The sequence below is a fragment of the Phaseolus vulgaris genome, chromosome 1, assembly GCF_051622355.1.
Source record: "Phaseolus vulgaris cultivar YP4 chromosome 1, ASM5162235v1, whole genome shotgun sequence".
Taxonomy (NCBI): Eukaryota; Viridiplantae; Streptophyta; class Magnoliopsida; order Fabales; family Fabaceae; genus Phaseolus; species Phaseolus vulgaris.
Genome location: NC_143498.1, coordinates 17,264,447 through 17,282,398, shown reverse-complemented (window position 1 = coordinate 17,282,398; position 17,952 = coordinate 17,264,447). Strand labels below are relative to the sequence as shown.

General features: G+C 33.1%; 1 protein-coding gene across 1 annotated transcript; it reads right to left on the bottom strand.

Annotated features, from left to right (window-relative positions):
• Nucleotides 1–1,269: 1,269 nt before the first annotated feature.
• LOC137813607 (putative alpha-mannosidase At5g13980) lies at nucleotides 1,270–17,503 on the bottom strand. Its single transcript, XM_068615958.1, has 29 exons — nucleotides 16,937–17,503; nucleotides 16,757–16,840; nucleotides 16,034–16,122; nucleotides 15,637–15,811; nucleotides 15,396–15,515; nucleotides 15,180–15,263; nucleotides 15,023–15,094; nucleotides 13,489–13,602; nucleotides 13,272–13,372; nucleotides 13,083–13,176; nucleotides 12,825–12,992; nucleotides 12,650–12,739; nucleotides 8,521–8,586; nucleotides 8,369–8,425; nucleotides 7,139–7,358; nucleotides 6,915–7,048; nucleotides 6,639–6,710; nucleotides 6,276–6,335; nucleotides 6,128–6,199; nucleotides 5,450–5,497; nucleotides 5,151–5,270; nucleotides 4,410–4,475; nucleotides 3,990–4,102; nucleotides 3,400–3,484; nucleotides 2,815–2,925; nucleotides 2,592–2,690; nucleotides 2,199–2,246; nucleotides 1,681–1,749; nucleotides 1,270–1,592 (listed from the first exon to the last, which is right to left on the bottom strand). The coding sequence occupies exons 1-29, from the start codon at nucleotides 17,168–17,170 to the stop codon at nucleotides 1,368–1,370; spliced, it is 3,090 nt and encodes a 1,029-aa protein (XP_068472059.1). The 5' UTR covers nucleotides 17,171–17,503; the 3' UTR covers nucleotides 1,270–1,367.
• Between the last annotated feature and the right edge of the window lie 449 nt (nucleotides 17,504–17,952).

The window sequence follows — 17,952 nt, the reverse complement described above, 5'->3', positions numbered from 1 at the left end:
TATCTTTGCAAAGTTTTAGGAGATACATAAGGGACGAAAAATTCACTACTCGATCGAAAAATACTGAGTTTAAACATATTTAAATATATCAAATGCTTTCCTAATTATATATCACATCGATTTTGTATCTGATTAGGATCATCATCGATTTTGTATCCAATCAAGACCATATCGACATATAACTTATATGAAATGAACTATACAAAAAATAAAGGTGTAAAATATTTTTCACAAGAAGAAAATGTTGTTCAATACACCAAGTAAGCTCCCATTAAATAGAGGTGAATCATAATGAACACACTTAAATACCAAGTCTTTCCTAGTCATAACTTTTCCTAGACATGCATTTACTTAGGATAGTGTTAACATTCGGGAAATCTTTTGCTTTCAAAAGTTTATTCTAAAGAGGGAATGCCTAGGAATGTTATAACTCTTCTAGAAAATCAATTCAATAATCAAGTATATCATTGTAACATCTTTTCTAGTCTAATCTCACTCGTAGCGACATGCAACAAAAGTAAAGAAAGATAGGATATTTATTTTTACTATAATTTGTTTATTATATATATCTCTTGACATGAGATTTTCAACACTTCCTCACATCAAAGATTAAATATCTCAAAGTGTGAAATTAAATATTTATGGGTAGTCTGATAACATCCTAATATGACTAGATCTTGTTAGGATAAAATGTAATAACTTATTAGAAAATAAACTTTAAACATAACTCAATCTTACAAAATTGAGACAATATTTATATCCAATTATGTACTATAATTTTTTATATCTAACATAAACTTATAACTTGAAATAAGAAAATATAATTCTTCAATTATCTTAAAGTCTCTTATTTATATTCATAAAACCCCTTACACCTACCACACTTAATTGAACTCCATCAAATAATTATTGAGTTATATTGAATTTAGATTAAATACTTGGAATTCTTTTAAAAACTAAAATAAATTGTTTTATAGTTTATTTTTTGACATCGAACAGTGGATAACTTTACTTCCAAAAGCTAACTGAACTATGTGATTATAACGATTAACTAACATATTTGTGTTTTCGTGATAACAATCAACACAATTTGTTTATTTATTAAATTCATGTCATGGCATAGCATGTTAGACTAAAAATTAAAAAAGTTCTCTACAATTTTTCGAATATTTAAATTGATGAATCAATTTTAAAATATGATGCACACGCAGAACTTAGGAATGATTAGTGGACGATAAGCATGTTATGTGAAAACTACAAATAAGAGTATGAAAGAAATAGGTATGGTGTTATGCAAAAACATACTAGTATTTGAAACATACCAATATACTTGTTCAAAAGCAAGGACTTGGAATAGTGATTTTGCTCTACATTGAATAAAAAAGTTGGTCTGACACACCATCAAAAGAAATGATAAAAGTGCGGATTTCCATTGGGGAAAGCTCCACCTTCAGCTCTTTTGGATCAACTGGTCCTCCCCTTGAAACATGTCTATTTCCAGAAGAACCTTCTACTTTCCAATTAAGTCTTTTTTTCTCCATCTCTGTTCTTTCTTGATTGGCAGATAAGCTCATCTCCTTTACCTCTTTGATCTAGTTTTCAAGGAAAGAACTTGAGTTAGAAAAAAAGATAAAAAAGTGTGAAAAAAATTTCTCTACTCTCATCAAAACTATCACTTACCTTCCTCCCAGGGAAAAGCTTTTTCAGCTCCACAGTTGCCATTACAGAGAGATCCTTGTCTTCTTCAATCTGTGCATTAGTTTGATGGGCCAAGAGAATGAGGGATCAAAGCATGAAGCAAATTACAGTAGAAAAAGACAATGAATAATCTAATGACCTTAAACTTCATAAGTAACAACCATGATGTATTTATTTAGTTGCCAAACAATCACAATGGCAGGAATCCATCACTATACAAAAGAGTTTGAGAACGATTTTCTCCAACACTAAGAGGTTCACTGATTTATTCCAACAAAACTGCAATTATTATTTTAGAAGAAAAAAATGCATTCCCTTCATTCATGTAATAATTGGTGCACTTTATTTTCAATGCCAAGGCTTACACTTCATTCTAGCAAAATCATGAAATTAACATACAAACAAGAGCAATGGCAGCAAAAAAACATAACAACTTCTCGTTTCAAATCTCAAGTCAATGAAAAACACGAGAGAAATACTCCATAAGATGAAGTGGAAACCTCATATAGATGTGCTAACCGAAGAAGAATCTTCCCATCTTCAAGTTCCTGGAAAATCCAAGAAAATATATAAATTACAAGCCAAAGGATTTCAACATAACAGATTTCATATATTGTTAGGAACCAGGAGGTTGCAAAATTGAAGATCTATCTAGAAGGAAAATAGATCATTTAAGTAGGGTAAGGTGTTATGTGTTATACATCACTGCTTAGAATATTGGCTAATAACAATTGGTAGCTATTGGTTATTGGCTAATAACATATGTGCCTCACATATAATACAAATAAAACAAAGTTTTAATACCATCATTGTATTGGCCCTGTAAATTCACTTGTTACTGAACTAATACTATTGGGGATAAGGGAATCCCTTTAAGTTGAAGACATATATACCTGCAAAGTTATAATAGCGATATTATCAGGCAATGCGTAAGAAGAATCTATTCCTGAAAATGTTAATACATGGGAATTCATCCAGTCATCTTTCTCATCCTGCACAATGAAATAGACCCTTAGTACCTGATACATGATATAATTATAAATATTCAAAATTTATCAAATAAAAAGTAGATATATTTCCAAGAACTACTTCTTTGTTTCCACTATTGAATTTCACCTTTTCAGCAAAGGCTAAGAGAAGTGGAGAATATATTTCCTGGCCAAAAGTACGACGCCACTTAGCACCCTCGCCTGAGGGGTTTATTCTGTAGTAATATTTCCCTTGGACCTACAAGGTAGGTTGTTAGTTACATATTCCTAGTTACAGAAATCTAAATCACACATCAGGGACGTTTTCCATGCATGACATTAGACAAAAAAGCAGGAAAACTGCTCTAACCAAATACACTAACAGCCAAAACTGTAGAGTGTTAAAAAAATTGGGTGGGCATAATTTAATGATAACATTGGGAATAAATCCTTTTTCTAAAAGCAATTGAAAATTGACATATTTCTTTCTCAGTTACATACCAATTAAACATTTCTAAATGAGAAATTATGACATTGGCATTTTCATCAGCTTCAGGAAAAGTGGATTGACATTGATTTGTCAAACCTTTTTCTGCCATCGGCATTAAGACCAATTAGAGAGCAATTGTCAGCTGATCAAGTGAGAATATATAACCAAAATACTCATCTAACATGAACAAAAGAAACAAATATAACAACTAAATAACATCAAAAGTATGCATGAAATTCTTACAGTTAGACCCCTGCAATCACCACCAACACAATCTGTTTCATTTAGAGCCTCTGCAACACCTCTTGAATCATCAAGTAGTAATCTCCTGTTTATGAGAAAAAAGAAATTTGGTTAATCCTTTAAAAATGAAAAAAAAATACAGTGACAGAATCAAAGAGTGAAAATAGACACCATCAAAAGAAAGACATCTGCTGCTGGCTGCAGGGGTGAGGGGTGGGAGGTGGTGGAAGCAATCAAAAGTAATGACGGTCTCTTTACCATTGCATATCCCCACTAAGTAGACCCTTGTCTCCCACACTAAGTCACCAATACATAAGACAGGTGCAGGTGGAAATTTATGAAAACTTCAAAATGTAAAAACAGCATACCATGATGGATGCTTTTTTGTTCATCTGAATGCCAAATACTTTTAAATCAATTGCATATTTCCTTCATAATACCAATAAATTTAGTAGCATTTATTGAGATTTTCTTCTTATTAGTTTTAATTCTGTATGTTTTGCTGCATCTTGTTTTTATTTCTAGCATAAATCCCACACTCCAGTATAATATCAATCTATTTAAAGAACCATCTTCAGAATAATACATACCTGTGGAGCATCAACTCTATTTGTCCATCTTGTAAGCTGGATCCTCCAATAGCTCTGTCCACCAAAACTGAGAATTCGGTTTTATTATCCTCCATGTATATCCCAAGATTAATCTGAAGGATAAAGAAAGAAGTCTGAATTCTGAAGTGTGGTTGGGCATACATTTCTGCAATCAATTCTAAAGAGGATTTGCATGTGTCTGGCTTAATAAGCTCATGAAAAACAATGATATCAACAAGTTGAATAAGTTCAAAAATGCAGTCTATTATTAGAAGTTTCATATTTTATCATACAAGAACAACCAACAGTTTGCATGCATAACAGTTTCAGCATAACATCCCTCCAGGCAAGTAAGAGGGAAATTAGGTCTTGAACACCAATGATGAATATAACAGAAATGTTGTATACAAGTTCACATACAGGGTAATAATTTCCAGCAGCGGGTTGGTTCACTTCCAGGTCCCAGTCAGTTCTGTAATCACGTATCTGCAGTGGGATGAATTCCACAGATTTACTTTACAACAGAATAAAAAGAAAACAGAATTTTTTTACAGATATTTTTATATGCCATTGACAAATTTATGATCAAATCAAAACATAAGTTGTTTCCATTTCTTGACTTGCATGAGAGAATTATATTTTGCAACAAAACCCAGCATCTGGAAATAGAAAGATGTGGAAATATCTTACAATATCAATATCACATCTTTTAGAATATTTGAGTATCTGAGAACATATCACATCAAGTCAATATCAGTTTTAGAAATAACCTAATCAGTTATTTTATTTCCTGCTGGGTTCCCTTGTATCTCCTCTCTTAGACTCCCACAATTAAGGGTCATCTTGCAGAGTATCTTTATCAATATTATTTCTTCAGAATATTTTAGATTATCTTTAAAAAATATCTCTAAGGATTAAATTCTTTATTTTCTCAGTTTCCATGTTCTGTAATATTTTATGATCTGTTTCCTTTCTTAATTGGGATTATAAGCAGCAATCTTTGTTTTCTCCATTCCCTCTCTCTACACCTTAAACCCAACAATTTAAACAAAAGACAATAATGAAAGGTAAGCAAGGTAGCATCTAGTGCCAACAATTATGTATGATCTAAATTACTTAGATGTAGTATTATTACAAGGAACATGAGTCAGAGCTGTATACCCTTTTGATAAAATCACGCCCGTTAGAATCTGTGTAAAATGTTTTGTTGGTTTCCATAGTAGTTGAAATCTGAGTGGCAATTTCTTTACCGGTTCCATCTTCAATCGGTATAGGGCCAACCTGATATTCCACATAAAATAAGTTCAAATAAGTTTCCAACGTTATCTACATAAAATCCTTATAAGAGAATATATCTCAATATGTATCACATTATATACAAGAAAGCAAAGGAAATCAAACTGTCAGACAAGATTGTATCCCCAATGTAAATATAAAAAAGAGTTATTTTTAAAGCTTACGATAAACTCCACTTCAACATGCTCTTTTCCTTTGTATAGTCTGGTAATCTGCGGACATATTTAAAGCACATTAATTTATAATGTCAGATAAGAGGATAAAAAGTCTCATTTCTCAACATTTATTACTATAATTATTATAATTATAGGAAAAAAAATAGGAACTGGGCCAAATAGAAACTGGAGTTGAAAAGATACTGATAATGGGATTGGTTCCACTTTACTATACCTTATTCATGAAGTGGAGGACCTACTTTATTAAGAGTTTGGGTAGATGGGTAAGACTGTCTCCAGGCTATATGGCAAAATTCATTAATTATTTTGCAACACTCGAGACTGAAATAATTACCAAGATGGCACACAGGGCACACCCTAAGCTTAATTTACTCTTTTGTTTACTTAAAGTAAAAGAACACTAAAGTAATTCACAAATATCAAGAACTGTTGCACCTAAAATATCAAGCCAAAAATTAATCATATAGAAGGCAAACTATACCAAAATCAATTGTATTGTTAATCTATTTGACTTAAAATGCTATATGAGAAAAATTAGCATATTGAGATTGTCAAAAGGTTAACAATTATGTGTGACAATTTCATGTAGTTAAATGGGAAAGAAGTTTGTTATTATTAAAGTGAAACTAATATGAAGAAGCTGTAAAGATGTAACAAGCAAAACACCTGATATATCCATGGATTGATTTGTTGATGAACTTCATCTAGTACCGGTCCATTCAAAACAGTCAATGGAACCTGAATTCAAGTGAATGTGAAAATTGTTATGGAAATTTGTTTGTTGGGTTAAAATATATCAGAAAGGCTTTCAAACCTTTTTTTCATGGTTTATTTGATATGTGCCATTTGGACGGAAGATATAGGCCCCGGAATTCTGCAAGGTGAATTAAATTACAAAGTTATATCCATAGTCGGATTGCGGGAGACATGGAGGATAAATATGATTTTATTTTAGCCTTTGCAAATAGGATTATGTTCACTCTTAATTCCTGAAAAAACTGTCCTCTCTTTGGTCCCTCCTTTGCGGAAATGTGTCTTGTATGGTCCATATTTTCATAAACAAGGGAACAAAAGGAGACAACCTTTCGAACTAAAAGTGAACATTTCTATATATAAAGAGATTGATAACATATTTAACCGGATGACATTGATATCTATAGTCAAAATGTTTATCCACCTGCGGATCCTTTTGATTGGTTCCATTGTATCCAGAATAGTAAAGGTAACTTAGTTCAACCTGTTCCGCAACCTTCAATGTCAAAAAATAACATTGTTAATAAAGTTTTACTTCCTTGATTTTACAATTTTCTATTCATGTAAAATTCGAAGCTAGAGAAAATTTGAAAACATGAAAAAAGGAAAGAGAACATCACAAACACACAGGCATGGCTGCACAGATAAAGGGTTTCTAATTAAAAGGGAATCACGTAGTGCAAAGTGAAGTATCACAAACCTTGTCTCTTGTATTAACATAATTGGTACACTTCTCTTGATCAGTAGAAAATTTAAGCTTCAAATTTCCTTTACCAACTTCAAATTTAGACTTTTCACTACTTTTATATGTAGCTACTGATGATCTAGTGGATCCTGAAAACAAACAGAAATCATTTATTTGTTATGAGCATGGAATGAATAAACTCTAGTAAATTAAAATACCAAAGCAATCTATATTCGAACCTGTTTTTTTTGCAGTTGAGACAGTGTAGGTGCTAAAACCAAGTGGTGGTACAGAAACTGTAAATGCAAGCCAATACTTGGGTGACTTGGGTGGAGCTCGTCCCACATATGCCTTTACATAGTAGTTTCTCAAGTCTAAATATTTCTCAGCTTGAGGAAGAAGTTGAGATTCTATTTCTTTACCATCAGAGTTCTGAACTATAACATTGGCCTCAGTAACCTGAAGATGGTTGCATCAATAAGACATACATTAGTTGCATCTATACACACACACACACCACAAGGAGTAGGTACTATAATAGTTAAATAGATCTTATGTTACTAGCCTGTCTTAGCAAATACTAAAAATATTCAGTACATTACATTAAAACCAATCCCAAATAACCTTTAACATCATAATAGCTGCCATAACTAAAATTCTGTTAGAAAGTTAGTCAAATGCACCAGCAGGCTTTGTTGGCTATATATTGTCAGATTTCAACTTAACCAATTTGGGCTAAGTGCAGTTGCCAACATATAAATAAATCACCCCTCTATAGATGCCTGTCAAACCAGACCAGCCTACCAAAATGGGAAATTACCAAGATAAGCTATAAGCTTTGATACTATGTCCGATTTTAACTTAAAACTAATTGTTATCAAGTTGTCTAATAGTTATATAAGCTTCACTCCATGATTTTAGGCAGATGATATCAAACTTCCCAACATATATACTTAGTTGGTAACTAATTATGTCAACTCATTTGACAACTATGTCAGCTTTTTGATAACTAACATAGTTAATTGGTGTATTTTACAACTAACTTTTATTAGGATATATTAGAATAAAAGAATAAGAAAGATATTCTTTTCTCTCTATGTATCTTTCTGTTACATTTTTTCCCGTGGTTTATTATTTCCAGCTGATCCTTTTGGTGAATCTGTTTTGGGTTTTTTAGTCTTTTTGCTTTAAGGGTAGCCATTATAAATGCTCCCTCTTGTATTCAGCTTTACACAGATAGAAATAATAAATTATCACATCAGTTTCTCTAAGAACTTTCCAACAGATTTTATTTATTACAGCTATTACATCATACTGAAGATATATTAATATTTCATGATTGAAGACCACTGAAAGAATAAAAAAGATAAAGATTATGATTATTTTCATTATATTAGTTTCAATTGCTCTATGCACCACCATATATTGAATTTAGAACAATAAAAAAATACTAGGGTGACATCATTCACCGGAAATCGAATCACTTCATTCCTCCACCAACCAAGAGAGTTGTAGACCAGAATGACCTAAGCATGGAAAAAACTTGTGAGAAGATAGAATTTAAGAAATAAATATAAAACAATATAACGTGAAAGGAGAACAAACATGTGATAAATTTTACCAAATTCTTCCCTTGAACCAGATCAACTTCTGATGCTGGACAATAACTTATGTTCAAAAGTGGACACTGTAAAATATGAAAAAGGAAAAAGGTATATAGAAATGTGACAAACTTGAACTTGGATATGATAATAAAAGACTATCCGTATCAAAATTAAATGCTAATTTTACAACATTCTGTATATTCCTTCAGAAAATATTGGTTTGCTAACTATCATATCTAAAGCACTAGTTATTATAATCTTTTTGAGATAAAGACGGACATATAGCTCAAATGTTATTATATAATAAGGCGAATTGAACTATATCAAAATATAACAATAGACATTAGTCATTAACATGTTAAAGATATGATTTGATTTTCATTAAATAGAGAAATATGATATGATTTGATTTCGTCAATAGGGAAATATCTTAACAAATATTTCTCACTATTATATTAATTATTGATTTTATTCCTTATCTCTTCATTATAAATAAGAATACTCATGTGTCTACACCAAACACGAAATCCATCATATACCTTCTCAATTTCTCTCTTGTCAACATGGTGTTGGAGCAGTACCATCTTCCATGACCTATTTTGTCACTAATTTGATGTTAGGTCATGCATGACTTTTTGCCTAGACGCATTGACCCTTACTTTGTCACTCTGACATTAAACATGGCATTAAGAGTCTAAAAGGGAATCCTAGTTTGTGCTTTCCGAATGGGCCCACTCCTCATAGGTAAAATTTTCTTTTAGAAATTCCAGTTTATGTTTTTTCTGCCACGTTTTACTCTTTACCACTGGCGACTTTTTCTGGCCAACAAAAGCCACCACTAGCATTGCCTTGCAATGCGACCACAACTTCCATGTTCTTTGAGCATTTTTTCTTTCTCTTTGGAAGTTGCCATATCCTCTGAGTTTTTTTTTCTCCAACAGCTATTGTGGCCTCTAACCATTTTTGCTCTTTTGCAGCTGTTGTGCTCTTTGAACATTTTTTTCCTATTCGGTAGCCACCATGTCCTTTGAGCACTTTTGCTCTACTGCAGCCACTACACCCTTTGACCATTTTTTCTTTTTGGTAGCCACTGCACTCTCCAGGTAGTCTTTTCCTCTCTAGCAGCCTTCATGCCTTCTGAGCATTTTTTGCTCCCTGCAGGCATCACGCTTAAGAATATTTTTGCTATCCAGAAGCCATTGTGTTCTCCAAGCATTTTTTTTTCTCTTCAATAATTGTTGTGTCCTCTAGCATTTTTGGTCACTAAGTCTCTCAAAGGGTTTTTATTGACGACATTTGTAACAAGCTGACTCAAATAATACATATGCTTCAACTTGAGGGGAGTGTTAAATATATGATTTGTAACAAGCTTGACTCGTGATACATATGCTCCACCTGTTAATAGGGTCTAAATTAGGAAATGACAGAGGGAAATCACATGAAATGATTAATGTAATAGATTCCATGTGCAGCAATCAGGGGGGATTGAGTGATTTATATAAGAAAATAATTGAGTGATTTGATATGGAATAGGAAGGAAGTCGACCCGAATAGCTATGGGAAAGGAGTAAGGGAGATGAAGAAAAGCTAGGAAAATAATAGAAGTCAGCAAGGGGAGAGTGCAGAGTCTCTCAAACACCATGTTTTACTTTCATTTCTGTAATTATGCTTTTCTGGTACTACCATCAATTGGTTACCAGGATTAGATGATAAAATAGAATAGCTACCTCAGTCTGTTCTTTACTTCTTGTTTTGTTCTGCTGCTACAGCTTCATGGAATTATTTTTTCGGATTTGCAGAACTTTTGGTGTGTCCTAAATCCTCAGACCAATTCTCACTTACCAGCATCACTGGTTTTGGAAGTAAAGAAGTCAATGTTTTGTGGCACAGTGCAATATACTAATTGCTACATTTGGGTGGGGCTAAGCTCTTGCATTCATTTAGGAAAAATCTTCAGATAAGCAGTTTCTTTGGGATAGTACTAGGTGTTTTACTTCCACATAGTGTAAAGCAAATGCCTATTTTTCAAATGGGTAGCTTTACTAGATTTTGGTCCTGATGTATACTTTCCTTTTCTCTTTTTTAAGGATAATTTCTTAATATTCTTTAGCTCTGTTATATAATTATCTTTGTCTCTATATGTTTCTTCTTATATAAAAAAATAATACTATTGTGAAGAAAATCTCCCTTATAAGTCGAAATGCTTAATATAAGAAACATGATAACATTTTCTTGTTAAGATGATGCAGTGAAGATGAAGACACATTAATGTTAGGAAAAATCCAACACTTGTGATTTTGATTAAGTGCTTAAATACAAGAAAGCATAAAAACATGGTCATGCATCGCAGTAAGACGAATGCTTTGTTCAACAACAGATCATGTAAGACATAAGTGTTTTGTCTATCAAACAATACAACATTGTGCAGTCTTCTCTTTACGTCTAATAAGGCATTTATATGCTCAAGTGATACATGTATAGTTTAAGCTAACCTCATACTTCTCGAATATCTATACTTTTATTCTATGCAGGAAATGTCTGTTGCTTTTGTTTGCCAAAGAGATTCGTTTGAGCACAAGTCACATCAAGTAATCTCTTGGATAAAGAACTAAAGCTTCTTTCTTCAATAACAACCTAACACAAGTGCTTATCAACTCTGACCCAGCTATTTGCCCTATAAGGTGTGCACTTTTACCATAGTTTAGTGCAAAAGGCTACGCTGCCTAAGGAGATAAGTATCGTCAACTATCCAAGATGTTGTGTAAGAAGAAAGAGCATTTAAAGTTGGATGGAGTGCATTTAATGCATAGTCCACTATCAAGTTCATGAGACGCAGAAAGGACATTCATTCAAGTGTGTTGAAGTTGCTCAACGGCCATAACTGGATTTGCAACGGCTACCTTCATCATGTGCCTACATAAATCTACCTATCAAGAAGAAGAAACACGACAAAGCACGACAAAGAAGTTGCACTGTGCTGAAACGTTGCTCAGATTTTGTCTCACAAAGCTTCATAGAAGACACTATAAGTGTTCATCTAGAAAACTAGGAGAGAGCTCTTAAACCTTGTACACGTTGAAAGACACAATCCCTCCCTGGTAGGCGAAACCAATGATTTTTTTAGCATACCCTCACATAACCTCTTAGCTAGGAGTGGTTGTTTGACAAACAATATTCGTTGAGCCAAGAGTGGCTTGTGGAAAAAATACTCAAGGGGTTAGCCATGGGTAGCTATGACCCAAAGAATACTTGTTGAACCAGAAGTTGCTTGTGGAAAGAATACTGAAGGGGTTAGCCATGAGTTCTACGATCCTAAAGAATACTCGTTAAGCTAGGAGTGACTTGTGGAAAGAATACTTCATTGAGCCAAGAGTGGCTTCCTAAAAGAATACTTGATTAAGCCAAGAGTGGCTTCCTGGAAGAAAACTTGGTTGAGCCCAAAGTGGCTTCCTGAAAGAATAAGCCAAGAGTAGCTTGTTGAAAGAGTACTCAGTTGAACTAGGAATGACTTGTTGAAAGAATACTCAATAGGTTAGCCAATAGAGGCTACGAGATACTCGATTGTAATTCGTAGCATTATCTGCTTAGTGTAACTCAATTTGTTGATTGAGAATTTGATGTAGTTTGTTAAGTTGAGATAGACGAACCAATATAAAATATAGTGTGTAATTCTTCTCTCCCCTTATCTCTTTTACTTTACATGTTATTATCTCTCCTAACTCTAGAAAATGCTAAAACTAAGATTGAAAAACTACTTATGTAAGTAATTTTATTAGAAGTTTGAAGTTGCATCAGATACATTCTATCAGACGAAATCTGGATTTAAAAATGAACCCAGATTGTTTGTTATTTAAAACTATCGACAGACAATATTTGTGAAAAATTTCAAAGAATCCTTAAAACACGATTCAACCCTCTCTTTTATGTTTTTCCTGTTTTTTCACAATTAAAAATAAACAAAAATTAGGTTTGACATGAAATAAACCAAATGATAATTTACTATCGAGTTAAGGAATAATTAAGAATAAGAAATCATTTATCAATAGCTAAATTTTTTAAAAAAAAAATTAAGACAAGGCAGAAGTAAGTCATTTCAGCAAATAATAAAAATTGTGCACAAACTTAAAAAGATTCTAGATCTTTTACTTGTTGAAACTTTGGAACTGGGTTTTGACATCTAGAAAGCAATGGTGACTCAACCAAGCAAGCCAGCGATGATGAAACCAGTTCCTCTGCCTGCACAAAAGCAATATGCCACTAGATGATAAATTAACAAAAGGTTATACACAATAACTTGAAGAGAGAGATGATATAACTGCACCTCCCTGTAGCCTATTGCCAATCGTTTAGAATAATCATTGGCAACATGCTGCTTTTCTGTGCCTGTGACTGCATCATGGTGTTGAGCAATTGCTAAAGCATCAGCTAATGAGTCTGTATTTGGCCCTGAATTCATTCTCCCTCTAAAAAATTCTAGTTGTCTTGCAGCCTAATAATTTATTTGTAGAACGTAAATATCCAAACACCAGTGGACTAAAGACAATGATTACCTTGTAAACTATAAATTTACAAATCTTACCAAGTAATAGCCACTCATTAATCTGACATAGCGTTTGATAGCTGGTCTACTGGTAAAGTATCCTGTCCAGTAACCGTTTGCACGATCTGCATAACTGGTATTTTGTTCATGCATATATGAGGTGAAACATCTTACAAAAACACAATAATCAAGCAAAAAGATTATGAAACAGTTTGATATTAAACTCACGGGAAGAAATCATCAGTCTTGATTGGCCAGTACTCGTTTGTAGCATATTTTGCATCAGTATATATGGATGGTGTAGAGTACAGAGCATTAACACGTCCATCCTAAAGTTAACAAACTTTTAACAATCAGAGTTCATAATAACACCAAGAATAAAGACATGAAGTCAAATCACGAGTTAAAACACAAACAAATCAATTCATGTATGTGAGTAAGTTACCTTGTTTACATAATGAATGAGTTTGTCCAGCTGCCGGAACCATGTATGTGCATATTGATACTTAAAATCAGTTCCCATTGTCCACATTATATGATTTGTTCGAGTTATGTTTGCCTGAAAATAAAACAGTGTATGACAGCGATTAAGATGAGATACTGAATAAAAGAAACTAATGTCCCCACTAGTTCAAAAAACTCAATAGAAGGATTAAAGTTCACATTCAAGTTTCATGCTAAGAACATGTCAGTCTGGTTGAGATGGATTTCCATTAAAGAAGGTAGGAAACATCTTTTAAAAGCACCAACTATAAGAAAATCTGACAGATTATTACATATTAATATCAACTTTAACTGTTTTGTCCATTTGCTTAAAAATTATGGTCTTGGTTGAGTTCTTGGTTACAGATTAATCTGGTTTTTCCTACCATTGCATCCCTTTTGAAAACCAATGATGGAAATTGGAGCAAGTTGGTAAGGCTGGTCATTCAAGCAGTGGGTTAAGCTAAAATTTGTTTCATTCAACAGGCTGGTCATTGCATCCCTTTTTGTATTCATAAGTATTTTATCATTGATATTAAGCCTGGTTAAGCTCCCATGATTATTCCAGTTTTGTAGAAGCCACCTCCTTCTTCTTGGTTGAAATATAACATAGATGAAGCAGCCAAAGGTACACCTACCTAGCTTGGTGGCTTCCAGGGGTATATTTCAGGATAAAGCAACTATTGTTTTGGGTTGTTTTCTGTTTTTCTTGGAGTTCAATCTTCTATTAAAGTAGATACAGTGTCAATAAATAAATAAAATACAGATATGTGAATATGAGGCACAAATATGCATAACAATTTAAAGGACACGATACGTGAATACCAAGACCAGAACAAATAGTCTCGGTTGAAGGATATATTATCTTATTTCTTTGGGATTGAGAGTATATAATATAACAGTGTTTAAAACTATAATTTGTGACCTCAAGTTCATATATACATTTTAGTCTAGTATGTTCAATTTGGATAATATGTAGTAATGATTTTCAATTTTAGTACAGCTTTTCAAAAGAATACAGTAGCATTTATTTTATTTTGTGAATTATATATATGCACATATACACCAAACGTATCTGAACATATCGTATCCTATATTTCTCAAGATGAGACGAATCATCATATTAGATACAATACATATCTAAGCATCATAGGCTACAACTGTCTTGGTTGGTTAAACAGCTGAATTATTTAGCTTCCAGCTGGCACACTTAATTAGGTCTATGAACTGATATGCATATGTATTGATTGCATCAAAAGCCAATGACAGTAAAAAAATACTCTGACATCTCTAAAGATTTGTTTTCCTTCTTTGAACTCTAATAATTTCCTACCATATCTGTCGTAAATAGGAACTAATTTAGGATAGATATCCCTGCATATCATTCTCTCTCCTTCTCAATTACTCAATTCAGTTTGTAATTTCTAAACATGTTCTTGTATCACAAAAGTCAAATATCTTTTTCAGAAGTTTGAAGATAAACACACTCAACTTACCTGTGATAATGCAGCTGCAACAAAGTCGTTCACTCGTTCTTGGACATTGTAATCAAATAATTCCATGTTATCCTTCAGTAAGAAGAAGTAAGCAAAATTTAGCAGAACAGAGAAATAGTTAACTGATAACAAAATTAACAAGTTCCTATAATATTACTTGAACTATTGGTGAGTTATCATTAACTTCAAAGTAAAATCCTGAAGGTGGCTCATAGTTTTCAGGGAACGCTCCAGCAAAGATCTGGAAGAACACAAAGGAAACAAGGATACACAGCATAATTAAAAGAAACATTTAATGTAAGAGAAAGCAATCATATAAATACCAAGACAACCATAAAATATTTAAAGAGAAAAAATATTTCTTGATATTCACCTGGGAAGAAGAGCCAAGGCTCTTGCTACCCTGCCAGATAACCTCAAGACTCTTCTCCTTTTTGCGCTTAGCCCTATCTTGGTAATCTATCCGACCAAAAAAAAGTGAGTCAAAGCCAACCTGCATACACAATAGAGCCAATTGACACCCCACACAGAAAATATTACTTCTGACAGCTATCTTTTTCCAAATATATTCATTAGTCATGACAAGATTCATTGCTTGAAGATATATGGCATACTTCAGCTCCCAACAGGTAAGCCTGCACAGCAGAATGTCCAAAAGGATCAATTTGCCAACCAATTCTAGGAGTCACACCAAATTCCTCTTTCAGAAATTGGTGTCCAAGTGCAGTCTGATCAATCATGTCTATGTAATGTGTAACTGCCTCGTCATGCATAGACATGGCACCATTTCTGTAACAAGGAGAAAATAAAGGAGAGAAATAGCATCAATACCCAAATAAAAGACGATTGAAGAATACAATAATGGAGAGATAATCGCCCGTAGTTATTGGAACCCTCACAAACGAATTCTGAACCACTTTGTTTTCACAGTGAAAGATGGCTTTCATTTCACAATTGAAGAATGACTTTGTTATTAATCACAGTGAAATCGGTAGTCAGAAATGTATTTACATGAACTCTAGTTGACCCGAACTAACAAGTTTCTTAACAACATCCTGAACAGCTTCACTTTGATCTCTCCACCATCGCTTGAAAAATGCCTGCATTAATGAAAATGAAAGAATTAATAAGAAACAGCCAACACGTAAAATGAACCTATAGTTACATGCTACGTTCAAGATATAAACATTGACAGGGTAGGAAAAAAAGAGGAAATGTGGAATAAATTCAAATATATATGGAATTGAACGTAGCATGTAAGACAAATCATCAAATTTTCTCGATATTCCTATCTACCAACTTCATAAGCTAGTAAGCCCTATCACACAGCCTTACCGAGATGATCCCAAGAGATAGCATTTCACATTAGCATTTAAAGAAACCTTAACAGTAGTCCATATTTTCAAAAATATTTGTTTTCCTCATTTTCTTAATATTCCTATTTGTTAATGTCACAAGCATTAACAGTCTTAGGTCAATCAAGCTTGCCGTAGAAGCAACATTAATCTGTTATTCTAAATATAAAACATGACATTTGGTAGAAAAAAAAAAATACAAAAGAAGAGATGAACTACAAAAAGGAAACAAAATGTTTTGCCGTATTGTATCTTGGAACATCACATCACTACTTTTAGCCCAAAAAAGCAACTTCAAGATTTCCTCTTGGCACAAGCAGCACTTTGATCCAACAAAGGAAACTCAAGACAGCAAGGGATAAAAAAACAGCCAAGTTACCATCTCAACATAGATAAACTTTCTATTCTTGTCAGCCAGCAGCGCATGCACCATAGAGTCCAACACATTTTCCACACAAGCCCCCTGCACAATGCAACATAACAAACAAGACCATCAACTTGCAATCCTCAGACAAAATTGTTCACAAATTTAGCCAAAGAAAGAAAAATAAATGAACACCTGAATTGAATTGTTAGAACCAACATAGTACTGATCAACGGTCTTCAACCAACCAACATCATCATGGGTATGAGCTACCAGATGAACATTGAGCTTGCCAGGGACTATGCCCTGTGATGTGTTGTAGACCATAAACTTGGATTGTCCACAGAGGAGTATTTCCAAAAGGGTCAACAAAAAGAGCAATTTTTTCGCCATTAGTTGCTGAAAATGAGGAATGGTGGCTTCACCCATGAAGGGAAAACCTCTTCAGACGCCAAAGAAAAGCTGAAAAAATATTAATTTTTTTATTTGTCTGAGAAAATGGAAGATGGAACACCTCCCACTCGGTGATCATGCACAGCGGTGATGCAGCAAGCTCTTCAGAGACACTCCCATCTGTAGTGTTCGAAGATTACAAGCAGACACTGATGATTTTATCGGCTTTGGATTTTTGTTTGGTAATCATCGGTCACACTCTGACTTCGCTTCTAATCTAACCAAAATAAATGAGAGAGAAGGTACATTATTTTAAAAATAACTGTATTTCACGAATAAGATTCTTTAAATTTTTTCACACATTTTCATAAAAGTTGATTTTATTTATCAATAAATAAATAGTTAGTTGTCTGCTTCTTCCCGTAAGTCGATATATGCTCGCACAACCTCATGTTAAATGTATAATTATCATTTTATCCTTTAAGTTAAAAAATAAATAAATTCTAAAACTTTATCCATTACAATCCTATATTAAATTAGAAATTATCATTTTGTTAAAAAATAAATAAATCTTAAAATCCTATCTACATTTTTCGCCTTATTCCTTCTTCTTTTGTTTTCTCTGAGTGCGTTACCCAGTCACCCTCAACACCTTATTTTATATTCTTTGAAGGTTTTTTTTTTGTTTCTTTACACAGTTTGTGAGCACATGACAGTCCCTTTTTTGTGGTTTTATGGTGAAAAAGAGGATATCTTTTATCATATAATACTATTTTTATTTTTATTTTTCTATTTAGCATTTTTTTTATTTAACATCT

Excerpts from the sequence above, each read along its gene's own strand:
- LOC137813607 (XM_068615958.1), bottom strand. The coding sequence starts at position 17,170 with ATGGGTGAAGCCACCATTCCTCATTTTCAGCAACTAATGGCGAAAAAA. Across the intron at positions 13,603-15,022 it reads TTGCAGCTGCATTATCACAG|GCAAACATAACTCGAACAAA; the intron begins GTAAGTTGAGTG and ends TTTTATTTTCAG. Across the intron at positions 1,593-1,680 it reads AGCTTTTCCCTGGGAGGAAG|ATCAAAGAGGTAAAGGAGAT; the intron begins GTAAGTGATAGT and ends CTTGAAAACTAG.